Genomic DNA, 25,972 nt, shown 5'->3' with positions numbered 1-25,972 from the left:
ATATTTTCAACTGATTACCTACAATATAGTGAAATTAATCTTTAACGATGTTGAAATTATATAACACATTGTTACATCAACAACGAAATAAATAAATTCCTTAGAAGATAGATGCTATTTGCTAAATAAAAAACCACTATTACACCTACTATAGAAGATACTTTGTTTGAAAAAGTATAGTAAAATTACATATATTATAAATATGATATCATCAAGGGAAAGCCATGCATGTATTATATAATGTACTTTTACTTTGTTTTTAGGCTGATCTTAGACCTTTTTTGATAACAAATGTCGGATTAATCCTTTAATTATATTTATATTTTGTGTTGCATCGTTAATTATTTTTCCTTAATCTTTCATATGTATTATTTTCGTGAATAACATACAGAATATTTTTCCTTAATAGCTCAATAAAAATTTGGCACGTCTCATAATTATCATCAGCCGAAGAGGCTTTAGGGTTTGTACGCGTCACTTTTTCGATCATCATTTCCCAGTGTAACTATAAATTCCGCATTCTTCTAGCGAATAACAATAACCATTTCTCCAATTCTTCCCCTACAATCTCCTCACTGTCTCACTTGAAACTCCGATCGAAGAGATGGCTGTCATTACTTTCTCTGATCTTCACACCGAGGCTGGCCTCAGATTCCTCGAATCCTTCCTCTCCGGGAAGACATACATCTCCGGGTTCGTAGTTATCGTTTTCGATCGTAGTATATTCGAGGTTAATTTATCTTATGTTTCGTGGTTAATTTGAATTTCGTTTTATGTTACAGGAATCAAATTACAAAGGATGATGTGAAGGTTTACGCTGCTGTTTTGGAAAAACCCAACGCAGATCTCTATCCCTCTGCCAGCAAGTGGTACGATTGCGTTTCTTCGAAACTTGCAACAAGGTTTGTCCGATAATCACACTTTCGTAATTGAAAAACTCGGGTTGCTTCAGTGTTTGTTCTTAATTTGATCCGCATTATATATGATCTAAACGTTTTTTTTTAATATGTATGATATGATCGTTATATCAATTAGTATCGATGTCAATTTCTTAGTGATGTGGATTCTTAGTTTTGTATGATTGTATCCTTATTTATTTATTGCAGTTTCCCTGGTAAAGCAGCTGGAGTGAGAATTTCTTCCCAAGCTCCATCAGCAGAAGCTGCTCTCGTCAATGGAGTTACCAATGGAGTTGCCAAGGTGTGTAATGTGTATGGATGTTTATTTTTATTATTTATTTAATTTTTTTAAAATGTCAATTTACAAGAACGAAATAATGATAATTCAGGAAGATGCTGCTGACGAGGATGATGACCTGGATCTCTTTGGTGACGAGACAGAGGAGGAAAAGAAGGCAGCTGAAGCACGTGATGAAGCAAAAGCATCAACAAAGAAGAAAGAAAGCGAGTTTCCTTTTTTTTTTTTTTTTTTTTGATATAACTTTTGACGACAATATGAAAATGCAATTTGGTAAATGAATTGTGATTCAGGTGGGAAATCATCTGTTCTTATGGATGTAAAGCCATGGGATGATGAGACAGACATGAAGAAGCTTGAGGAAGCTGTTCGCAGTGTTGAAATGGAAGGACTTTTGTGGGGTGCATGTACGTACGCTTTCCTTAATTTCTCGATCTAATTAACAACAAATCAAGACATATAAAATTGCAATGTAATTAGAAATTGTTGTACAATGTGCAGCAAAACTTGTACCAGTTGGGTATGGGATCAAGAAGCTGACGATTATGATGACGATTGTGGATGATCTTGTTTCGGTGGATACTCTGATAGAGGAGCGGCTTACACTGGAGCCCATCAATGAGTATGTGCAGAGTTGTGACATTGTTGCCTTCAACAAAATCTAAAATTCAGCCTATATGTTATCATTTGATTTGCAACAATTTTGCTTCGATTAATTAGTGTTTGGGGTTTTAATTTCATTAATTACTTTGAATTTTGATTTGGTTTTGGTTTTGCTAGCTTTTGAGTTTATCTAAACTTAATGGAAAAATGATGAAGTTCCAATCAATCTTTGTTTGAGTACTTATGTTTGTAAATCTTAACGTATAATCTTTTGGGAAAATGACTTAAAAACCCAACGAAGTTTTCAAACCGTTTAAAAAACCTCAATCATGTTTTGTCTTTTCAAAAAAACCCAACAAACTTAACATTTTATCTAAAAAACCCAACTAAGTTACACTTTCTCGAAAGTCAAATAAGAGAAACAGATGACGTGGCTTATTACCGTATCGGAAAAATGACTTGTTAGATCAACGAAGTGTCCAAAACGTTTAAAAAACTCCAATCATGTTTTGACTTTTCAAAAAAAACCCAACGAACTTAAACAAAACAAAATTGGAATTTTCTGAATGGTTTGAAACTTTGTTGGACTTTTTGGACAAAAGATTAAATTCGTTGGGTTTTTTTGAACAGACAAAACATGATTAGAGTTTTTTGAATGGTTTGGAAACTTCGTTGGGCTTTTAAGTTATTTTTCCTAATCTTTTTAGTAATAACAATCTTGTTCTATTGAGTACTAGCATGTGATGAATGCTAGGACTCAATATTAGTCCCAATTGTACAACATAACAAGTTAATATGACAACAGTTAGTGGTTTGTCTGAAAATCCATGTAATACCAAAGAGTTTTTGTACAATTTTTCCGATTGAAAGTATGTATATAAATTGTTCTATCAAATAAATGATTTAATAAGATGCAAAAAGATGCAACTTTACCACTTTTATCATAGAGAATTTAGACTTAGGATTGTAATTTAGTTAATGATCAATTGTAGACACGTTTTGGAACTTTAAATAAAAAAAACGATTGTTATTGTCCAGTTTCTCAAAAGTTGTTTTGTAGATGTTATTTTTATACATTTTAACATAATCATTCATATGTTTGTAACGAATAGATGATAGATTGAAGAGTTGCTAACTTTTGTTTTTAATTGTTTATAGCTTTTTTTTTTTTTTTTTTGAATAAAACAAAAACATTAAAATTCATAGTTTTTTCTACGCTTTACAAACAAAACTCCATATCGGTATATAAAACATATATTTTTTTTCGACTTGTTGACATTCACATTCACAATGTGAATATAAATTGCTCCTAACATTTACAAAAGCTAATTCACATGAGTGATTATTGTATATATTTTTAATAATAATCTTTGATCATTCACTAATTAATCATTAACATATAAATTATTGATACTCGACATTCGATGTAAAGTTCATCGTATACAAGAATCATGTAATAACTAACGAATGTTGAATGATATATATATATATATATATATATATATATATATATATATATATATATATATATATATATATATATATATATATATATATGTGTGTGTGTGTGTGTGTGTGTGTGGGGGGGGGGGGGGGGGGGGGGATCATTGATATGATATATTGAATTTACATATTAACTCAAATAAATATTCACATGCACACATGTCTCATATTAGATGGTTAATAACTCTTATTCACATGTAAATGTTAGTAAACTCATTTCCAAAGTTTGTTTTTAATATTTTGATCATTCACAAGTAAACTATTCATATTCATCTAACATTGAATTAACATGCGAATTCAAATAAATAATCACATGTATATATACATGTCTTTCTTTTTAGATCGATAATTTGGTTTTATGTGAGTAGATTCATAGGTGAATCTCAGTAAATTCACTTACAAAATTTTATTTACTATTTCAACATTTTAATAATTTATAGGTGAATCTCTATAAATTCACTTGCATTTAAGTTTCTTAATGGAGTTGATGTTCTAGGAGTTTATGTTGGGGTACCTAAAACTAGTTATGGAAGTTGGTGGTTGGTTCTATATCTACTTGTAGAAGATGATGGTGGGGCTCATAAATGAGGTGATGGAGATGATGGTGGGGTGCATAAGCTTGATGTGGGAGATAAGAGTGATGATTCCATTCTTCGTCAACTTGTTCTTGATGAGGGAAGTGTTAAAGATATTGCGCCAAAACCCATGTACCTATATCAATTTGATATTGTAACTTTAATACAATTTGGATACACTAAAGATGACATACAAGGCTACAAGCTACCATAAGGATACACATTCTACCATAAAATATGTCACGGTTGAAAAGAGTAACATTGTATTTCCTCTTAAATTACAAATTGAAAAGGGTAACATCGTATTTCCTCAACAAGTTAATGATATAAATAACATGGTACTTTAAGTTACACACAAGTTATGATTTAAACATAAAACGACAAACAAAATTAGAGAGACTAATTTATTAACACGTCACCTAATGGTGAGTTAATTTTAACTAAAGAAACTAAAGGGTCGAAATGTAATTATTCTATATTTGAATTGGTAAGTATACATTTATCTCTTAAATAAATGGATAAATATACAAATTTTAGAAGATATTGTGCATCAAATAAAACCCAAGGCTTGGCCAAGAAGGAATCGACCTCTCTCCTTATTTCCCCTACTCCCCTCTCGGTATCTCTTTAATTCCCGATTTTAAAGATCGAGCTACATTGTTTGGTTAATTCTTGGAGATCCAACGGTCGAAATGTCTTGTTTATTGGACAACAACTTCCTAACACCCATACCAACGTTCTGAATACTTGGATCTTCTAGATAAGCTCTGAAGGACCCAGAAACACTACTTCTCTTTGTTGGACAACAATATTTTCTGGGTTCGGTTTTTGCTACAACAAAGAGAATGACTTGTCATTTTGCTTGGTTATTGTATTGGGGCGCAACTACATTATAAGACTTCTGGTTTTAGTTTTCCCTCATCCAAGACAACTAAAGATATCAACTCACATACACAAGTAAGGTATTGGTTCGATCCATACTTCTAGGATTTAAGTTTTTGTTGATAAAAGGTCACTAGAATAAGATCCTTAGTGAGATATGATGATCAAGTTTTATATTTCGTGATTCTGTTGCTTTGGTGCTCTAATGATCATCATAAGCAAATAGTGGTTTAAGAGCCAATGTTTTAAGGTTCTACCACATTATTAGTGATTTGGTCATAACAAAGTTTTTATGGGGTATAAATTTATACACGTAAAAATAATGCATTGTGTCCTGGCTTTTAAAAATCACAATTAATTCTAGAAAATTCGTTTAAAGACAAGATATAACAATTGGTAAAAATAGGTTAACGTTGACGGTCAAACCACCGCGAACCAATATGTGTAAAATACCAAAATTGTGTAATTTTATGTTTATAAAATATATTAAATATATTATACTCATCAATACTTTAAGAATGTCTTAATTTACTCAAACAACCATCTATTTGTGACAAAAACTAATTCTATTTGTGACGTTAAAAATAAAATTTTGCATAAAGTATGTTTAGGACCAATTTATGATCAAATTTGATAGATTATGCTCTCAAGACTTTGTGGATATAAAGAACGTAAAAAACGGAGGCTGTATGCACAGAACTTACGATCGTTTTAAGAAACCAAATCAGTAAAATACTCATTTTCTTAATAAATGAAAACCGAATTGATCCGTTGAGGTATTTGCAAACCTCATATGGAAATTTTGAGAACGTTGTTGGACTCTAACACATGTCTAATATTTGATTTCATAATCACAATATTTTAACCCGTTAATTTAACAAAGTCGTGAAATCTGTCAAATCTAAAATGAATAAATCACGAAACTTTAAACGAATTTTCCCAAAGTCCTACATTTCGGTATTAGGATTCGTCTGAATTTTTAGAACCTTTGTACTATTATTCGCCAAATTCATAAAAATTATTAGATGTTGGGTATTAGGATTCATCTGAGTTTTTAGAACATTTATACTATCATTGACCAACTTTAGTAAATTTATTAGATGTCGGGAATTAGGCATACAAATCAAGAAGGTTATTTTAATGCATGTTTAGACGTCATAAGTGTGATATCACCTTGTCTTGCACTTTTGGAACATGTTTAATAGACTAAATGGTCATCCATGTGACTAAAAATTCACCATCTATCTCTCAATAATACACATAAATGAATGATGAATTAAATCAATACATCAATACATATATAAATACATGAATAATTGAAGCAATACATTGCTTCTAAATCCAACAAAAGTACACCAATTAATTGACAGCCAAATTGAAACATTCACCCTTTACCTATGAACTAACCCAAATAAACATACATAACTTGCTATCTTAAACTCAAAGTACATTAATAACTAAATGTTAGATGATGGAAAAGGTTGCAAATAAACATACATAACTTGCTATCTTAAACTCAAAGTACATTAATAACTAAATGTTAGATGATGGAAAAGGTTGCAGTTCTAGAAGACAATTGGATCATCAATTTCTTTCTTTCTTTCTTTATTTTTCTTCTTATTCTTCTTATTCTTCTTCTTCTCTACCAAAGAAACCACCAAAGGTGGCTGTTTCCAGTGAGCAATGGAGGCAACAGCCTCTCCCGCTTCCTTCTATCTTCCCCTAAAGTTCATGATGGATCTAAGCTGAAACCACACTCACAAGAAAATTGTAACGTCCCGAAAACCACAAGGTAAAAAAATTCATTTTTTAATATACTCAAAACACCAATTCTCTTTTACTCAAACATTTATAAGTATATCATAATAAAACGGTTATCAGAGTACAATCCCAAAATCACTAAGTTGCGGAAAAACATGGATGTATGCGCTGTGATCAAGTCGGGTCCTTCCCTTTTGAACCGAAAGTACCTAAAACCATAAACAATAAACTGTAAGCACAAAGCTAAGTGAGTTCCCAAAAAATACCATATACCATAATATCATACATGTCATAGAAAGTGCTATGTGCGAACCACAGTCTTGTCATTATGCCACGATTCGTATCATGGTCGTTCCTTTCCAGACTAAGGGTCGAAACCCTAGGTCTCACAGACAAGTGCCAGGAGCCACCTCCTGGTCTTCCATGCAAGCATCACAAAGACAACTAGTATACAGTTTACAACTAACTATCTACTTAACTTCTAGGGTCCGAACCCGGGTTTGATTTGCCAGGAGCCACCTCCGGGTCTTTCATACAAATGCTAAGGGCCACCCCTTGGTCTTCCAATAATACATAAGTCAATGGGTTAACATTGGTGCCTTCGACGCATAGTACAGTAAGGAGACTCCAGATAACCGAACACTCGAGCTGCTGCTATCGAAATCCGCGCACTAACAACAACAAATAACATTCCATCAATAATTGGTTCCCAAATCAAACAAGAACTCTAGCCCAATGACCAACATTTAGGGTAAAAGTCCACTTTACCCTTTCCTTACTTTGCCAAAATCCAAGGACTAATCCACTTGCATCATAAGCGTAATACCTTAAATAGCACCACAAGGCCCAATACCCAAATTGGGCCCCAACCCATCATGAGCCTAATTTGAGAAGGCACAATATCCTAAAAGGCCTAAAATATCCAATGGTTAACCCAGGTCAAACTTCTGGTCAATGGTCCTAGGTCAAAAAGTCAACACATCAAGAAAACCCAACAGATTGGATACGCCCCGCGTACTCAGTTGGTACACTCAGCGTACCTCGATTTGACTCATTACGCGCTGCATACTAGGAAGGAGGCCCAACATACTCACTCTATCCATAATTTCAACAAAGGGGCTAGTACACATGCATGGGTTGATATCAACTATCAATATTATATTTTTATGCATTTGGGACACCTAAAACGTCTAGATATAGTGTCTAAACTCTTGGGGAAAGCTCAACCTCATAAAGACAAACCAAAGGGACCAAAATGTGCCATAAATCACCCCAAACAAGATCTATCCAAAGAGATGCCAAGATGAGAGCTTTTTACCTTCAATAGCATGAAAAAGGTGAGTAACTTATGTATCTACAAGCCCCACTCGAAGTGATGATCCTTCAACAACCTTCAATCTCTTAAAAATGCTCAAGAACACTCCCTCACAATAGCTCAAGAACTCCAAGATTCGAAATTAGGGTTTAGGAGGTATGGAGACTGATAAGAGGCAAGGTTCAAAGAATAAGAGGAGCTTAAATACGAACAAGAGCCTAAAATAAGAGTTTCTTAGCTGATGGGAGTACACCCCGTGTACCCCTTAGTATGCCCGGTGTACTAAAAAGGAAGTTGCGATCAATTCACCCTTTACACCCCGCGTACTTGACCAACCTCCAAAACACTTAAATTTCAATCGGCCATAACTCCTTCGCTCTAAGTCCATTGCCGACGTTCTTTATATCTGCAAAAAGGTAACGAGAAGTTGTACACTTCTATAAACTCATCATCGCCCTAAGACTTCCCAAAAAAAAAAACAAAATTCATAAAGACCCGAACTACCAAATTGAAACATCCAAAAATTATGACTAGAGATGCACACAAAAACCAGATTCACTATTCAAAATAAGATCCAATCCGAATCTGGATTAGGTCAAAACTAGTTTTGACCAAACCGGATTGGATCGAATTTAAAACCGGATTTTCAATCGGATCGTAATCCTATATTCCAAACCGGATTTGATACCGGATCGTAAACCGGATTCACAAAAAACCGGATCCAAATCCACCCCAAAATCCGATTAAAACCCACTAAAGTCGGCTTAAGCCGGTTTCAAATCGGAATAAATCGGATTCGGATTTTGGTTGGAACCGGATCGAATTTTGACCGGATCGGATTTTTGATGACGTAAGTGAAACCGGATCGGATCAGATTAGATTCGGGTTTTGTGCACCTCTAATTATGACCCAAAATTTTCATTTTTGATTTAAGTAAAAACAGTATTCCAAACATTGTTCATACATCCCAAACAAATAAATATGCCAAACATCATGAAAATCAGAGTATGTCCCATAAACAGAATCCATATGGTGTGTGCGATGCAGTCAAACCGAGCTCTTCCCCTTGGAACCGAAAGTACCTAAAACATAGACTAAAAACAATAAGCACAAAGTTTAGTAAGTTCCCCATATACCACATAGCAAACATATCATATAACGGGGCCCGCCAAATTAGATAAGGGCCCCGCCCACACTCACATAACGTGCCCCTGCCCAATGAGACATGGGCCCCACCCACACTCGCAATACGGGCACATCCCAATAAACATACATATACAAGAACATACAAGTATAGCACAAACAACAAGTATATCACCATAACCAGTCAAGGGTTGGCCTTGGTGCCTTAGACCCGCTAAACTCAGTGAGGAAACTCGCCTCGTAAAGCTTAATGAAGCGAATGATCCTTGATTGTTGTTCCTACAGCTCCTCGAGCTATCAGTTGCCAAATAAAAACTAATTAACATTTGGGATCTACATCCTAACCAAATATTCCTACTTGGGTTAAAAAGACTATTTTACCCCCCAACATAGCTTGGTCAAGAATGAAGCCCTTAACCACAATCCAATGGGCCCATAAGTTAAACAACCCATCAAGGCCCATACCATGGCCTAATTTCCAATTGGGCCCAATTCTTTCACATGGGCCTTAGCCCAAGTCCCAATAATGCTCCCATAGCCTAAAGGTTCGATTTAAGATGACCCACTAAGGCCCAAAACAACAATGTCCATGAAAGTATCCCAAACGAGGCCTAAAAGACGTAAAGCCCAATTCATTGAGTACACGGGGCGTACTCAATTGAATGCTAAGTGTACAGGTTGCATGACTTGTACGTTGCGCGTACGAGCTTGTAAGTCCAACATACTCACTTATTAAGCAATATTTACAAATAAGCTCTTAAATCCTTAAGTCTAAGGGTCCCAATAATTGATCTGAGTCATATGAAGTATCTTAAACCATAAAGTCATGAACTTGGTGGCTTTTCATGCCCCAAATAAACCCAATCTCGAAATAACACCCACTACTTCTATAAAATGAACTCAACCTCATGCATGGATGGTTCAAAGCTTCAAAGACGACAACTTTATGACTCTAGGACCAAAAGAACACCAAGAGTAGCAACTCTAACTTCATAAATGACAATAATCCACAAGATCTCATCTATAGGACCAAAAATGTCCAAAAACTCAAATAAAGGAGATCTAAGCATTAACAAGGCAAGTTCTGAGCTTTATACCTCAAATGAGTGCCAAATGATGATGGTAACCCGGATCTTCAAGCTCAAACTACAACAACTCTCCTTCACTAACTTCTTCTTCTTCCCTCAAAGGCACCAAACTACCAAAAATGCACTCCACAAGGTCAAGAACACACCAAGATGATAAAGGGTGTTCCTCTCTTCACCCAAGGCCCGAAGCCTTATGATAACTGATGATTCGGGTCACGACCCCGAATAATGAAGCGATTCGAAACCGAGTGTTAAAAGCACTAATATAATAGCATATCTCCAAAAGAGGTCATAAGACCTCAACCCAACACAAAAACATTTAAGTTTGTTTTCTTTCTAAAATTTGTATATGATTTGTATGCGTGTCTTCCCAAAAGATTGACATTTTTATAGTAAACTTTTCACTGAATGCTAATTAAACATAATATAAGTTTTAAAACTTTTGAGTGTTAAATCATAATTAAAAAAACTTTTAAGTTGCATTAATTAAAAATGGGGTTTCAAATAAATGTGGTTTGAGGAATTTAAAAAAGGGGGTTTCAAATGCATGAGATTCAAGAAAAAATACTAGTTCTATAAGTATGTATGATGATTGTGCAAATTCATGACTTTATCAAATATCTACACATGCAGAACGTCGATAGGATATTCAAACCAGTTTATATATTAATTTTAACTAATGATTATAAACTTACATACGAAACATATATCCTTGGAAACGACAAATGAATTAAAGGAAACCTATACACAATATTTCAACATGCACCCCGAGTTCGAGCTCTGCATAAGCGGGCAAACCCAGCCCCATAGGGATCTCCAGGGAAAAATTTCCCACATAGGTATCCCCCAAGGTTTGAAACCAGAACCTCAGCCACACATGGATATAAAACCCCACACATCAATTTGGCTAGGTTGGACGTCATTTGCTTATTACACTTTTGAATTATCAATAATGTGCCTTTTTTCTATCAACCATGGTGTCCAAGAGTTATAACATAGTATATTATTTATAATATTTGAGTTTCTAATAAATATGTGTAACGCCTGTGTTTCTGGGCTTGCTATTTTTAGCAATGTAATAGTCTAGGCTAACCTTTGTAACCCAATTTGAAATAATAAGAATGTATTATTTGTGAATTATGTGAATTATGTGTTTATTTTCTTAATTATTATAATTTAATGAATTAAGAATAAAATAAGCGTCAAAATTAAAGTGTGAGATATGCCCGATATCTTTGCATGAACATGTAGTGGTTGAAACAAGGATTCTGGAGATATAATGAATGCCGAAATCCGAGTTATAACGAAGAAGTTATGATCTGTCGAAGTTTCACTACAAAAACCGGTGTGGCATAGCGTGACGTAAATAGTGAATTTACGAAGGAGTGATATTTAGCCTTAGTGATCAACACGAAAGACGTAGATAATGTTGAACCGGGAGTGTGCATAAAAAGAACGCCTAAATCTGACTTCGTATGAGGAAGTTATAATTTTTCGAAGTTTCAGCTTAGTAGTAGACAGCCCAAAAGTTCGAATTGAGATCGAGCGAGTTTTAGCCAAAACTTTCTAAACGAGAATCGAAGATCTCGTTGATAGTAGTGCATTGGTGAAAAGACCGACGAAAACGAACGTCAGACGAAGAAGTTATGAATTTCTAACAAAGTTTTTCTGTACCGACCTACTAAAAAAATAAAAAAAAATGAAGTCAAAATTAACCGACGGAGTCTAAACGAAAGTTATAGAGCATAGTCTCACCTACGCGTGGATATAAAGAACGTCGAAAATGGAGTTCGTATGATGAAGATATGAATTTCTGAAGTTTTTAAATAATTAATATTTATTTATTTAATCTTAAATCAGATAATATCCGAGGAGTCATCAACCTGATCCGAAGGGTATGCCCAGCGTAGCCTTGTGCACACCCAGCGTACCCCGGTTGTATGCGGTCCGAGAACGAGCCACGATTCACCACCAAAACATCGCCATGTGGAGCCTTATCTGGAGTACGCCCAGCGTAATGCGAGGTTCAGCACCTATAAAAGGGCATGCGAAGGTAGCCTAATTCTTTTGCCAAATTCTTACTTCCTCTCTAGCTTTTTCCTTGATTTGCGTGTCAATTATACCCCGAAAACCCGATATCATTCCCGAGCCCCGAAGCAAGTTCCGAAGCCCGAGGATCCCTAGAAATGAGATTCCCAAACCGAAGCCCTGTCCGCGAGGAGCCTAGTTTTTATGAAGATCTTCCAGATCTACCGAAGAATACTACTTCTACAAGTCGTAGTGTTGCCTGATCATCTTCTGATCAAGTGAGTGTATAGACCCTTTCAATACACGATATTATATAAGTAATCGTTGAATGTATTTAAGAATATGGGTTGTGTGAGGGTATTATTATTACCTTCTAACACATAGACTTATATGATTCTCCTTGAAATTTCTTATTATGTGTTTACATAATACTTGCTATTTGGATGGAGTATTGAAAAAGCATGATATACAGTCTTTCTTTTAAATTATGTATAAAACATGTATATTTTTATCTACTAATATGTTGGGTAGAACATGGGTAGACAGTTGGTGCGCAATGAAATAAATTGATGAGAGGCCTCGTTGATGGTGTTATTCTAGTCATTCAGCAGAGTATGGATGACGACCACGGACTATTCTAGACAGTCATGTGGAACGCTAGCAGACTTATAACCTGTAGGTGTTGTGAACGATGTGTTCACCGGTGTACTCTATCCCCCACATGGTTGCCTTTAGGACACTTATTGTGAGGAAGCCCCTCTGCAGTAATGTCCGTTCCGATGAAAATCCTAAATTAGGTTCCTTATAATAGATATTGTTTTTAGGGACGTAAAGTGAGGATAACGGGAATGGGTAATTGAGTTATTGTTGATTGTTGAAATTAAATATAATTATTTATTGTGGGTTGAAAACCATATATACTCATCAGGCCCCCAAGCCTGACCCACTCAGTTTATTTGTATTACAGGAAGTGGCGCATGGGCATAAGATAGATGAATCATCAAGTTGTTTTGTTTACAAGTATGTATATGTATATATTTGTTGTATGATTTGTAATGTTATCGTTTATACTTTATGATCTGTATCGGAACATGACATCCCGATTTTTGATTATGAAATAAAATTATATTTCTATATGAAATGTTTTGATAAAAATCTATTTTATCATGTTTTGTTTTTGGGAACAAATTCCGCATCTCTTTTAAATCAAAATGATTTACTCTAAAAATATTTAAAAAGCATAAATGAAACTGGGCTTTTCTGGCCGAGATTTTGGGGATGTCACAATATGTTTTGGTAATAGATGTGATGTTTTAAAAACCGGTTGGATCGGGAACCAGAGAAGGGAGCGGTTCAATTATCACCGATTTTATATCTATTTCTAAACCGGAATGAACAGGACAATTTTTACAAAAACATGATTAAATTGGTTAAATTAAATAAAAATACATGGAAATGAATCATTTTGCATAACAAACTTTGGTATTTTTTTCATATTGACTTAGATTTCTTTGAATAAAAACGCATGGTAATTATTATGAAGTTTTTTAGTGTGTTTGTATTTATCTAAAACTATATTTTGTTTTCGTATCATATGTTATTTTATTTTTGATGTATGTGGATTGATGTAAAACTCATGGCTATGTGTTTTTTAATGTATCTTGTATTGCTTTTATTCTTTGAGGTTGAAAGTTCAAATCTCGTTATGAACATAAGTGAAATTAAGTCTTAGTTTATGAATAGTTTAGATTCGTCGGTTAAAAAAGTGGATTGATCTTCAACTTGTATTTATATATATGTTTCATATTTAAACTCATAGGTGTCTATGTGCGTATAGGGAAATATGAAAATTATAGAAGGAGTTGAATCGACGATCAAATCAATTAAACCGGTTGAATTGGAAAACGGTAATTATACCGGTTCAACTAAAAAACCGGTTTTTAAAACATTAAATAGACGTGAACCCAAATTACACTTTATGAAAATGGAAGACATTTCTCAAATTAGTGTAAGAAAATCTCTTATTTCAAAAGGCCGACATAAAAAAAAATTAAAAATTAAAAAACAAATCTCTTAAAACCATACTAGTCGAGTAGTCGACATAAAAACAAAATCTTTTAAATCATACATGTCGACATAAAAAAACAAAATCATTTAAACCATAGTAGATAATCAAAAGCCTTTCAAATAGCATAAATTGACTATCCAAAAACAATCAATAACCAACAGATGATCAAATAATAAAAAAGCATACATTTAAAACGATTCCTCATACCCTTTGAAAGAGTTAATCTTTTAGTTTATATAATAAAATGGTTTTCAATACAAAACAAAACACATGAAATAAAATATTACTAAATCATATTATATATTTATAATTCCATACTTTATACTTTTTGTAATTAATATACATATTAATTTAACTTTGTTGGAGGAAAATAAAAATAAAAATACAAATAAAAATACAAATAAAAATGAAAATGAAAATGAAGGTCACATTATTCACAAATAATTCATGCTCGGCACGCGTTGTTACAGCGTGTAAAACACCTTGCAGAGCAGACTACTCCTCTTCTCGCTCTTCGGTTCATTTACGGAACCAAAACTGAAAAATTAGGTCAAGCAAAACGGAAAATGAAGAAAGCCGGAGCCGAGAAGAAGAGGGCCCGGCGATCCTCCGCTGCCAGCCGAGATCCAGCCACCGATACTCCTCCTAGGGTAACTTACCCCTCCTTTTTCCTTTTTTCTGATCCTACACCCACGCTATAATCGATTCACATCGTCCTTTTGTCATTTCTGTTTATCCGCTTTCGCTGGATCTGTGTGAGAAAACTCTATGCTGGTTCTTCAGCATTACATGTGTTTGTGATGAGACGCATTACGTTGCGATCATGATTTTGAACTTTGTATAGTATGTGTAGCTCTGCAGGTGTAATTCCTCGTAATTGCTACATTATAATCCTTTCGTTTTGCGAAGAATTTCGTGTCAGATTGTTAAAAAAAAATGCTTCTTATGTGGAACTATGGGGACTTAAAACGGTTGTTTTCCTCAGGGGTTTAATTACTTTCTATTGCATATGAGAACCAAATCCACTTCCTTTGGGTTTTAACTTATGAGTTGTTGATTGCATCATTGGACCATCATAGCTACTATGAAATCAATTGTTCCAGCTTTTCTCAACATAATATTTCATCAGAAAATGCTTTCTCATAACAATTGAGGTAAAAGGATGATGCATTCCTTCATGATTCCACACCATCACTCTCAGGTTATTGTTATCAACAATTGTAGTCATGTAGATGAACATCAATATGTCGAGAGTAGTGAGAAATGTGACTGGATTTTACTCTTGTATTCGTCTCCTTGTCATCTTTAATGGTTGTTTGTTAGTTTTTGTTGATTGTTGTTGCATGAATCCAGAAACAAGCGAACAAGAAAGATGTTTTCCAATTATTTGCTGAGAAAGTGAGAGATCATAAAGACTTGGTGTCTCGGTGGGCGGTGTTACAGGAAACCCGTGTTGAGTACTTTAGAGGAAAAGATTTTGTTACCTTTTTGAGAAATCATCCAGAGCTGAAAGACATCTTAGAATCAGATAGGCATCTAGAAGTAGAAGATATTGTCAATGTCCTTCTCAGCAAGAATCTTTTAGTCCGTTGCGATCGTGTTGTCAAAACAGTACGCCCTGGCAAGAGAAAACTCTCCACCTGGCCAGCTCATCTAGAGATATATCCCGTAAGTTGTTCTTAATTCTTACATATATATATATATATATATATATATATATATATATATATATATATATATATATATATATATATATATATATATCACAAATCACATGCTTTGGTTGAAAGTTTTTGATTGGGTTTGACTTTTGTTGACTACAGGATCAGGAGTTTTCTGATAATGATGCGTTTTTTGCATGGACGTTTGTAAACAAGCGACCTTTATGGCAAACACTTTTGTCATTAAGTTGGCCTGTTTTGACTCTTGCAATCTGCTTATTCCCTGTGTATCCCCACCAGGCAAAGCTGCTTATACTCTACTCTTGTGCTGGGGTACTCCTCCTTATACTTTGCCTTCTTTTGGGTAAGCCTATTCTTCTTCTTCTTATTATCTTTTTTAGAAACTCTTACTTTTAATGCATCTCTCTTGTATATTTATCATGTGAAAAATATATATATAATGTTTTCATGAATTGAATGTAGTTCGGGGGTTAATATTTGGTGCATCATGGATTTTACTGGGGAGGAGGATCTGGATATTCCCAAACATTTTGGCTGAGGAAGCAACACTGCGTGAGCTTTTCCGTTTTTGGCCCAAAAAAGATGAAGAAGAAAAGCCAAAACTTACAGCAAGATTCTTCTTTGCAATTGTTGCTGTGTTAGCCATTCTGCTTTTGAGGCATCATGCACCTGATGAGGCTGCTAGGGCTAGGTTTTATTTATTCTAATCGTTTTTATCAGTTTTCATTTCTCTAGTTGCACTTTGTTTATTTATTTGTTTTTATTTTTATTTTTCGAACAGGTATCAGAGGCGGGTTTCTAATATTATTGATGATGTCCTTGAGTGGGACCCACGGTTGGCTTTGTCCGGGATGATGGATAGTATGCAGTCAGAGGAGGTTAATGGTACTGAAACCAATGGGAATTTTACAGATGGTGAAAGGGCGGATGATGTTAATCGAAGTACAGATGAGAAAGATCATCTGTTTGATGATGATGATAATGATAATGATAAAGATCATATATAGGAGAAATGTAAACATTCAATAGAAGAAGATTACAAGTTTTTGAAAAAGGAATACTATTATTATTATTATTATTATTATTATTATTATTATTATTATTATTATTATTATGTATTTTCTCTTTTTTATATTGGCTTTGAGTGTAGAATTTGTGATTCAAGTTTGAGAATAAATCAAAATGGTTACTTACTTACAACAAAAATTAACCCCACTTTCACTTTGCCTTGAGGCTTTTGCATGCAAACTCTACTCTTCTCATTATCAAACTAATCACGAGTATAGGCTGATTATTGATATGGGTCGGGTTTGGGTTGGATACTTGGATGATTACTTGATTTGCAGATATTTTTGTTTATTTTTTGAATTTTAAAAAGCTAATGTGTTAAATCCAATTACAAAACTACAAATGTTGCTACCATAATAATGTATATTACCCTTTTTTAAATAAACAAGGATTGTGTTTTTTTAAACAAAGTAACCACGTCAATCTATTTATGTATATCTTAGTAATTATTTGACACCTCAATTTGAGATTGCAATCAAAATGGAATGTCAAACTATTTTTATCTATTCCAAAAAGAAATGTGGATGGTGCATAATTGTCTACAACATTGTTTGTGAAAATATGAGGAGTTATCTGAACCTTACCCATAAACGAGGGGTCTAAGTGAAAGTTTTTTGTTCTTTCACTAGCAAAACCAAAAAGAAGAACGCCACGCCGCCCACAAACATCGTCTCTGAAATTGTGTTAAACCTTAAAACTTAAAAGACAGCCGGAGGCGATGAGGAGTAAGCCAAACATGCTAGTCACCGGTACACCGGGGACAGGGAAGACTACGACGTCGGCGGCGCTGGCCGAGGCAACTAATCTACGCCATATCAACATCGGCGACCTTGTTAGGGATAAGAAGTTGCACGATGGTTGGGACGATCAACTCGAATGCTACATCGTCAATGAAGATCTCGTAATATCTTTATTCTCTATCATAACGATCTATTTCCCTATTTCACACACAAGAGCTAATTCCGTTTGCTACTAATGATTTGCTTTCACAATTTGATAAAATTGCGATTGTAATCGTGCTATGTATGAGATTTTAAGGAGTTGTTATCAAAGTTGTATCACGATTGATTGGGTAAAAATCATCAGTTTCTGTGAATGAATCTGCAAAGAGTAATTGGTTCAGAGATTGAAGGTTTAGGTTATGTACCTGATGATTAAACTGTCTGCAGGTTTGTGATGAACTTGAGGAGATAATGGAAGGCGGAGGGAACATCGTTGACCACCATGGTTGTGACTTCTTTCCTGAACGGTGGTTTGACCGTGTGGTGGTGCTCCAAACGGAAAACTCCATTCTTTACGATCGTTTGACCAAAAGGTGTGTTGTGCTCCTCTTTCTTCAATTCTTTTTGAGTTAATAGATTTTGATTGTTACACGCATCATATTGATGAATTTGTGGGGGGATTATGTAGGGGTTATAGTGGTGCAAAGCTAACAAACAACATTGAATGTGAAATCTTTCAAGTTTTGTTGGAGGAAGCTAAAGATAGTTACAAAGAGGAGATTGTTGTGGCAATGAAAAGTGATTCAGTTGATGACATGAACAGGAATGTAGCCACCATAACCGAGTGGGTTAGAACCTGGAGCTCCACGAGTTGACCCGAATGGTGTAAAATTTTCTATGTAAGAAAAAAGTATCTCATGTTCCATGGATTATAATGACTTTTCCATGGATTTTAATGACTTATGATTCCCCAAAGATGCTTTTAGATGGTGTAATGGTTATTGTTCCTCTAGTTGAGGTAATGATCTATGTTTTAATAGAACGATTTAAGAGCTTGCAACAATCTAATATACACTTTTATATAGGTTTTGAGTAGTTCAACTTGCTTCCTTGTTAGCTACATTTTCAGTTCTACAAATCAAGTTTTTATCGCTAAAACACAACCCTAATCATAGATCTATATTCCTTATACATTGATCAATGTAATGTTGTCCTTAATTTTCCAATCTATAAAAAAAACATGGGAAGTAAATTTGTTTGATAAAATTTGAAGTATCCTCGACAAATAACTACAAATAACTATAAGGACCATTACATAATTTTTACACAGAGACCATTACTGTAATTTTCTCAAACATAATGACCGATAAATAATTTTGCAAAGACCATTTCCGTAATTTTCTCAAACATGGGGACAATTAGATAAAACATAATTTTTTATACAGACTCCAATTTTCTCCAACATAAGGACCATTAATTTTCTCACATATATGGAACATTAGATAAATCATTAAAACCTTGATAAATGAACTAGTCACTAGCGTTACATCACATTATTCGATCACGTGTCTATTTGTATAATCTATTATGGTAAAAACCATCTACATAAAACCCTAAACAACTCAACTTTCATCTCTCAAACCACCGAACAAAATTGTTAATTTGAAGAAAAACCTCAAATCAATGGAATTGCAAAACCCCAACGATACTAAAAGGTGGGTTGATCTCAACACGAGTAGCTTTTCCCTCCAAAAACAACTGAGGCAAATTATTGGCTTCTTTGGGCTGAATGCCTTCAGCTGTCCATAAAGTCAAATGAGGCCACTCGTTTTTACAGTTAATCTTTTGACCATCAATTGACCCAGGGTTGACTTCCAATGCTGCTAATTTATCTGAAAAGAAAACCGCATTCACATCCACAGGGACCTTTTGGTTCACAAATTGACCATAGTTTGCAACCGCGGTTACACCGTGGCTTCTTTTGTGGGCCAGGGTTATGTGTGCCTTCTTTAGTTTCTCTTCCATGTCCTTCTTCTCCAAAAATGCTTTCACTTTTGCCTCCTTCTCAGCTATCTGTTGTTATATTCATAATAAATAAGTTACACAATTATACGATATACCAAAAAGCAACATCAAACCCTCCTCAACTTTCAGATATGACATTTTCCACCACCCCTCTATTTTTTTAAAATATCATTTTCACCCCCATACCTCTCTACTGACACTTTCCACCCCTATACTTTGTAAAATATCACTTTGACCATCTTAACTTTGTAGAATGACACCATACTTTTCACCCCTATACTTTGTAAAATATCACTTTGAACTTCCTAAAATGTCAGTTTCAGCCCCTCCATTTTCTAAAGTTATGTGTTTAACCCTTGTTGCACTTACTCACATTTGAAAGGAGATTATGAACGTCTGCAACAGGAACATCAATGGCAGCAAAAACTATGGTTCCAAATTTCCTTTTTTCACTTGATGGTGTTTCGTATTCTCCTTTTGTGATTTTTTTCAGCTCTTCTTTCACATGATTAACAGCAAATTCAAATGGAACCTGTAAAATAGAACTTTTTTTTATTTATTTCCATGTATAAAAAAATAATGAGCGTAATCTGGTCTTTTAATAATAAAAAAAAAAAAAAGATGTTACCTGAATAGATGTCAAATACTCAGCATTTTGAAATAAAACCTCACGAAGTTGCTTTTCCCATGTAACCCACTCCCTTATGTATGTCCCTTTAGTCGACTCTAATCTACAAATTAAAAAACAAAAATAATAATAATAATAATAAAGTTACACCAATTAAGAATTAAAGTTTTTGAGAGAAAAAAAAACCAACCTCCCGTGCCTATTAGTATGCAGCCTGTATAGATTAATTCCCTCTTCCAATATTGTCTTCACTGAATCAGGTAGTGGGCCCCTTTACACGCCAAAAAAATAAAAATAAAAATATAAAATATAAGTCACCTAAACATTAGAAAATTAGTATTTAGTATTTACATTACCTTTCAGATTTCAAGAGAGGCATCTTTACAAGGGATCCAAAACGCTCTATAAGTTCACTTTCAAATTCTCTACGACTCTGGAATATGTGAAAAATAATATTATTAAAAAATAATGGTTTTGTTTTTTTTGTGAGAAAATAAAGCATCATAGGGCTTTTTTGAGGTGTTAATGTTGTTATACCTTTCCATCATAAAGGTGATAGAACATTAGCAACACGTATCCAACATTTGGAGACGATTTATCGAGATTTCCCTATTAATTAAAAACATAAAATCATAAAAATCAAGAATTTAGACACCAAAGATATAAGAGAAGAAACTTACAGGGTGATTGATTCGGTTGACTACACGATACATGAAAACTGCTAATGCATCAAGAGAAAATGGATTTGATTCACTTCCTACAAAAAATTTAAGTAACAATCAATCAAATTTATATCCATTTATAAAAAAATAATAATAATAATAAGAACCTTCAGAATCTGGAACAATTGGTACAGCAGATGCTTTAGTGGTACGACACATGTTCTCAATCTGGAAAAAATGACAACCAAGTATAACTCCAAGGGCTTAATTGTAAAATCTTGGAAAGATGAGAAAAAGTTACCTGCCTCCATACTTCTTCATTAGGGGCATTTTTGTCAGCAAGGAGAATAGAATTCGGTTTCTTTCGTCTCTCATCCGCAACTCTTTGCCAATATTTCCCTTTCAGATTTTTATATAAATATTTCATTATAATAATATTATTATTATTATACTATTATTATACCTTTTATAAGGTCACCCATGAGACTATGAATAGGTCGATCATCTTCAAGACCTTCTGAGCCACTTAACATTTCCTTACAGAGTGCAGATTTAGCACAACCAGGTATTCCAGGAAAGAATATTATAAGACCTTCCTTTTTATGTACAGCATCTGGTTTTGGACTAGAAGCTTCTAGAACCTTCTCACTCTCCAAATCACCTTCTTCTTCTTCCTCTGCATCTCTACCTCCATCAACAATGGCTAAAAAATCTTCAGTTCTTACTAAATCTCCAGCACACCCTATCAAAGCTTGATTTTCTTCACTCCTTTTTGCATATTGTTCAAGAAAAGGCTCAGCTTCACTCAAGTAGATTGATGATGACAGCTGTTTGTTCCCGTATTTCCTTCTTATGTACACTGCCCTGAAATTTTATATAATTTATAATTTCTTTTCTTATAAAAAAATTAAAAAAATACTAAATCCTTCTTCCTTCATTACCATTCATCCAACATCTTACTGAGTTGTCTCTGCTTTCCTGGTGATGTGTTCCATATCTTCATTTGCCTACATCATGCAATTTGGTCTGATTATGACAAAATGATATCAAAAAATGACATAAATGCCCTTGTGTGTGAAGGTTACCTGAGGTAGTAGGTTTTATAGGCAGCTGGACCTTCTTTGAAAAGAATCGACAACCCGTTGCGAATCAAGAAAGTTCGCAGCTGTGTCATGACAGAATTATGTCACAAGGGTATAAAAGTAATTTCAACCACATGACTAGGGAATAATATATATATATATATATATAATACCTTATATGTAAGAAATTTCAGCTTGATCATTAGATTTGCATCTTCATCTGCTAAACTGTTTTTTGTAGACGTTTCATCGCCATCTTTGTAATTTTTTCCAAAGTCAGGGGTATTTTTGGAAATCTCCTCTTTACTTGCCTTGAACAGATTAATTTCAACAAAAAAACCTCGATATAGTGGCCATAAATCTGGCTTGAATCTCATCTCTTTTTGGTATCTCCTGAAGGTTGAATCACTATGCACATGGATCACCATTTTATAATGAAGATTATCACTAGACATTGAATTAATTTTGTGGAAATTATAGTAACACTTGAAAGCAGCAGGAAAACGTTTTTCTTTCATCAATCTGACCATTTCCTGAAGAAAAAAAAAATATATATATATATCATGTAATTAAAATACTGTTTTGGTGTGTTATTTATACTGAAACTTGATAAAAGAGTTTGGATTACCTTTAATTTAAAGGTAGTATGATCAGAAGGATTTGTTTGTAGAAATTTGGAAACAACTGATTTATCAGCATTTCTTGGAGGTATATCAGCAGCTTCAAATCCAAACCAATCCACATAATTTGGACAAAAAGATTTCCCAACATTTTCAAGAAGCGCCTTTATTTGCTGCATTGTATATCAAGATTATTAAAAGTCTCTAGTATAAAGTATTAAAAAGAGATTAAAAGATTACTTGTTTCTCATCAGATCTATTTGCAGCACATATTTCCCGTAGACCTGGTACCAAATCTTGATCAACTGCCACATAAGCAAAACAAAAATAAATGATAATGTATGGAAAACAATATATATATATATATATATATATATATATATATATATATATATATATATATACATACATGAAATTAGGTGAAAAGGGTAGCAAACCTTCCTCTATGGGTGAAGGGTAATCTTGTAAAACAAGCTCCATTTGTTTTGTGCTTTCATGACTTACAATACGTGCAACAAGACCCTCCAAAATCTCACCCTGCACCTTTATGTGGTCTATTGATCCTGTAATCATTCAACATTGTTTGTATATGTTTTAGGATTCTATATTGTATATAAGTCATACTTATTGTCGAGATACATTAGTGTTTCCATCTATCTATCCATGTTCTTTTCTTAATTCAGCAGTTAATTTGATGGAAATAAATGGTTGCACACCTGGCACAGAGATATCTGCCACCTCATCAAGAGCTTTACATACAGATGTAGCTGTGCCTTCCTCGCATAGAGCATCGTAAGAAGCAAAAAATGATGTTACAGAGTGCCTTGAAGAAACAAATAAACATGTTTCAGTTATTGATTTTTATTAAGATCCACCAATTTAATATGAAATGGAGGGAGTATTTGAGAAGATTACCTTGTGGAAAACAACCAAATATGATTTGTAGGTAAACGCCATTTTCTGCAAAATGCAATAATCTCTGGAGTGGAGTAGAACTTTGGCTTCCCATTGCCCAATTCAGTGACAGCTGTCACAACAACATAATCTTCACGAGGTCTCTGTCCATGGTCTCCTAGAACAGCAGTTACTAATTCCATTGATATGCTCATGTGTTCTCGCTAAGGGTATAATGGGAAGACATTAGGGAAATGAAGGAAGAACAAAGAGTTATCTTTAATTTACCTCATATTCAAGAAGAAACTAAACAAACAACTTTTGTAGTATCTATTATATCAATGATTATCATCAGAATGTTAACATCATAATTACCTCAAGGAATTCATTGAATTCTGCTTGCTTTTTGCTGGCTTCTGTCCCCCATGCCTTGCGAAATATTCTTCCAAGAATAAAAACTCCAACTGCAGTATAACTACATGACATACAAAAAGTTTAATAAGAGAAAACCAAAATGGCCAATTTAAGCAAAGAGTTTGATAACTGGATTGAAGATGCATTTAGTAGAAAAACAAGAAAGAAAGAAAGAAAGAAAGAAAGGGGCTCTCATCATACACATTCCCAAAGCTGTTCTTTGCATACGCTCCACCCTCATGGCCAGCATACATAAAAAGAGATCCAGAGTGTTTGAGTGAAACCTAATAACACCATGGAAGTCAATCAGAAGATACCAATGAGCATTATCAACCATAAAAGTATGTTAAAGGAGCATCAGAGATTACAGGGACTGCATACCTCCACTGTAGCTAGGCCTTTTGAGACCATTTCAATCATCCTTATCCTAACCTGGAATCAAAGAAATACAAAGAGGTAATGTTTATAGACCCCCAAACATCATAACTACAATGAAATGAACAAGAGAATTTCTTTACCTCTTGATCAGACTTCTCATTTTCAAATTTGGGATAGAATGTTGCTCTGATTTTGGCAGTGGAGTAAGTCGAGTTATCTACATTAAAATTCTCCAACAAATCTTTTTTGAACAAACGGCTCAAAGCAGCATTTTGAGCTGCTGTTTCCTGTCTTGTAGTTTCTTTTGCAGCATCACCAGAAACTGTCCCATAATACTTTGGTTGGTAGACGTATTTTTTACCATGTAAAGAGTTGGCATTTATTACGGGAGAACATCCAACTGAAACATCGGACGACTGCCCATTGCTTTGACCATGAGGAGGTGCTACTGCTACATCATTCACGGTGATACTCCCAAACTGTGGCACAGGAACAGAGGATCGTGCACTGTTTTCAGCAATAGCAAGCCTATTAACTCCATTTGTGATAGCCTCAGTAGAAGCTGCAGACTTAACTTCTGCAGCATCAAACGTTTCATCCGTTTTGCTACTGCTTGGCTTCTGAATCCACCTCTGGTCTGGGTGACCACCTCTTTTCTGGACAAAATCAAACTTAGCCAATTATTAGTAGCGATGGAGCCAAATTACATGACACTGTACAGACAATAGCGCAATCATCGAGTAAAAATAATACGAAACATACTTCTCATATATGATTAATCGATTAAAGCCTAATAATTTTTCTCATAAACCCTTGCCCACCCACGAATAAAATAAAACCAATTACTAACGAAAAGTTAAGTAAACAGAGGTGTTATTGATGAAATACCTGGTTACGCGGCATGAAATCCGAGATGTTAGAAGCGATGATAAAGCGAGGACGATGAACGAACTGGATAGAGAGAAAGCGAACGAAACTGAAACTCCTCGAAGAAGAACAGAGAGTGCGAGTAGAAGTTATTGCAGAGTGGGATACGAATACCGACATTCACGTAGAAATCGGAAGGGAGGTGGCGAGTGGCGAGCTTGGTGCTCGTTTTTGGTCAACAGATGGCGGATTGAGAGGGGTTTATGAGCTTGTGTGTTCATAACCCCCGAAATCACACTTTTTTTTTTTTTTATTGAAGTTTTTAAACCTACCTCTGCTTTTTTTCTCCTTCTGTAAATACTAAAATACTTAGTACTTGAAATTAATAAATTTATGTATAATTAACATTTAGTCAAAAGTCATATGCTTTTTCATTTTTATAAAAGTACGATGCAATTTAAATGATGTAATTTACTCACTTGCTGATAGCCGTTATACATATGGTAAATGATCATGACAAAAACTACAAATAATAATAATAATAATAATAATACAAAAAGTCGTAAGGCAACATTTATTTTTTCTTTGTGGGATGGATGTGAATTTACATCTGTAATGTGGGGAGATTTTCTTTTTTAATGATTCATTGAATCCATGCTTTAGATCATAGGATGCATGTGTTTCACAACTTACATGTAACATTTGAGCCGTTTGATACATTCCGAATTTTTTTCCCCAAAAAAGTATATGTTTTCATAAACAGTTAA

The 25,972-nt window shown here is 34.3% G+C and overlaps 4 protein-coding genes across 5 annotated transcripts; 3 read left to right on the top strand and 1 right to left on the bottom strand.

Moving 5' to 3' along the window:
- The first annotated feature begins 511 nt into the window (after window positions 1-511).
- On the top strand, window positions 512-1,945 carry LOC145001193 (elongation factor 1-beta 1-like). The gene is made up of 6 exons (XM_078960550.1): window positions 512-693; window positions 783-902; window positions 1,107-1,200; window positions 1,289-1,403; window positions 1,491-1,604; window positions 1,699-1,945. The coding sequence occupies exons 1-6, from the start codon at window positions 605-607 to the stop codon at window positions 1,860-1,862; spliced, it is 696 nt and encodes a 231-aa protein (XP_078816676.1). The 5' UTR covers window positions 512-604; the 3' UTR covers window positions 1,863-1,945.
- Window positions 1,946-14,633: 12,688 nt separating this feature from the next.
- LOC145001554 (translocation protein SEC62-like) lies at window positions 14,634-16,947 on the top strand. Its single transcript, XM_078960925.1, has 5 exons — window positions 14,634-14,813; window positions 15,517-15,831; window positions 15,987-16,188; window positions 16,308-16,536; window positions 16,627-16,947. The coding sequence occupies exons 1-5, from the start codon at window positions 14,730-14,732 to the stop codon at window positions 16,850-16,852; spliced, it is 1,056 nt and encodes a 351-aa protein (XP_078817051.1). The 5' UTR covers window positions 14,634-14,729; the 3' UTR covers window positions 16,853-16,947.
- Window positions 16,948-17,553: 606 nt separating this feature from the next.
- AAK6 (P-loop containing nucleoside triphosphate hydrolases superfamily protein) lies at window positions 17,554-18,698 on the top strand. Its single transcript, XM_078962542.1, has 3 exons — window positions 17,554-17,814; window positions 18,083-18,228; window positions 18,324-18,698. The coding sequence occupies exons 1-3, from the start codon at window positions 17,632-17,634 to the stop codon at window positions 18,508-18,510; spliced, it is 516 nt and encodes a 171-aa protein (XP_078818668.1). The 5' UTR covers window positions 17,554-17,631; the 3' UTR covers window positions 18,511-18,698.
- A 311-nt stretch (window positions 18,699-19,009) lies between these two features.
- Window positions 19,010-25,500, bottom strand: RNL (RNAligase). Of its 2 annotated transcripts, none has more exons than XM_078961130.1 (23): window positions 25,227-25,497; window positions 24,479-24,994; window positions 24,342-24,392; window positions 24,162-24,244; window positions 23,922-24,021; window positions 23,568-23,770; window positions 23,369-23,475; window positions 23,090-23,215; window positions 22,893-22,957; window positions 22,661-22,825; window positions 22,206-22,565; window positions 22,036-22,115; window positions 21,892-21,957; window positions 21,414-21,814; window positions 21,252-21,349; window positions 21,118-21,178; window positions 20,969-21,045; window positions 20,826-20,897; window positions 20,645-20,721; window positions 20,479-20,559; window positions 20,289-20,391; window positions 20,034-20,192; window positions 19,010-19,708 (listed from the first exon to the last, which is right to left on the bottom strand). In XM_078961130.1, exons 1-23 carry the CDS (start codon window positions 25,383-25,385, stop codon window positions 19,316-19,318), a joined length of 3,603 nt encoding a protein of 1,200 aa, XP_078817256.1. In that variant the 5' UTR covers window positions 25,386-25,497; the 3' UTR covers window positions 19,010-19,315. The 2 variants fall into 2 exon arrangements, with proteins under 2 accessions (XP_078817256.1, XP_078817257.1); XM_078961131.1 differs by having other exon boundaries at window positions 19,571-19,708; window positions 20,030-20,192; window positions 25,227-25,500.
- Window positions 25,501-25,972: the final 472 nt, after the last annotated feature.

This window comes from Lactuca saligna, chromosome 6, assembly GCF_052625555.1.
Source record: "Lactuca saligna cultivar CGN05327 chromosome 6, ASM5262555v1, whole genome shotgun sequence".
In the NCBI taxonomy this organism is placed as follows: domain Eukaryota; kingdom Viridiplantae; phylum Streptophyta; class Magnoliopsida; order Asterales; family Asteraceae; genus Lactuca; species Lactuca saligna.
Note: the sequence above shows the minus strand (reverse complement) of the source record. Positions and strands in the feature narration are given on the sequence as shown.

What these genes read in the sequence shown, in the direction of transcription:
- RNL (XM_078961130.1), bottom strand. Translation starts at nt 25,385, where the DNA reads ATGTCGGTATTCGTATCCCACTCTGCAATAACTTCTACTCGCACTCTC. An exon ending in TGAAATTTCTTACATATAAG is followed by an intron (nt 22,116 to 22,205) that starts GTATTATATATA and finishes GTCATGACACAG; the next exon opens with CTGCGAACTTTCTTGATTCG. An exon ending in CATACTAATAGGCACGGGAG is followed by an intron (nt 20,392 to 20,478) that starts GTTGGTTTTTTT and finishes TTTAATTTGTAG; the next exon opens with ATTAGAGTCGACTAAAGGGA.
- LOC145001193 (XM_078960550.1), top strand. Translation starts at nt 605, where the DNA reads ATGGCTGTCATTACTTTCTCTGATCTTCACACCGAGGCTGGCCTCAGA. An exon ending in GGGAAGACATACATCTCCGG is followed by an intron (nt 694 to 782) that starts GTTCGTAGTTAT and finishes TTTATGTTACAG; the next exon opens with GAATCAAATTACAAAGGATG. An exon ending in TCTTCGAAACTTGCAACAAG is followed by an intron (nt 903 to 1,106) that starts GTTTGTCCGATA and finishes TATTTATTGCAG; the next exon opens with TTTCCCTGGTAAAGCAGCTG.
- AAK6 (XM_078962542.1), top strand. Translation starts at nt 17,632, where the DNA reads ATGAGGAGTAAGCCAAACATGCTAGTCACCGGTACACCGGGGACAGGG. An exon ending in ACATCGTCAATGAAGATCTC is followed by an intron (nt 17,815 to 18,082) that starts GTAATATCTTTA and finishes AACTGTCTGCAG; the next exon opens with GTTTGTGATGAACTTGAGGA. An exon ending in TACGATCGTTTGACCAAAAG is followed by an intron (nt 18,229 to 18,323) that starts GTGTGTTGTGCT and finishes GGGATTATGTAG; the next exon opens with GGGTTATAGTGGTGCAAAGC.
- LOC145001554 (XM_078960925.1), top strand. Translation starts at nt 14,730, where the DNA reads ATGAAGAAAGCCGGAGCCGAGAAGAAGAGGGCCCGGCGATCCTCCGCT. An exon ending in CCACCGATACTCCTCCTAGG is followed by an intron (nt 14,814 to 15,516) that starts GTAACTTACCCC and finishes GCATGAATCCAG; the next exon opens with AAACAAGCGAACAAGAAAGA. An exon ending in GATGAGGCTGCTAGGGCTAG is followed by an intron (nt 16,537 to 16,626) that starts GTTTTATTTATT and finishes TTTTTCGAACAG; the next exon opens with GTATCAGAGGCGGGTTTCTA.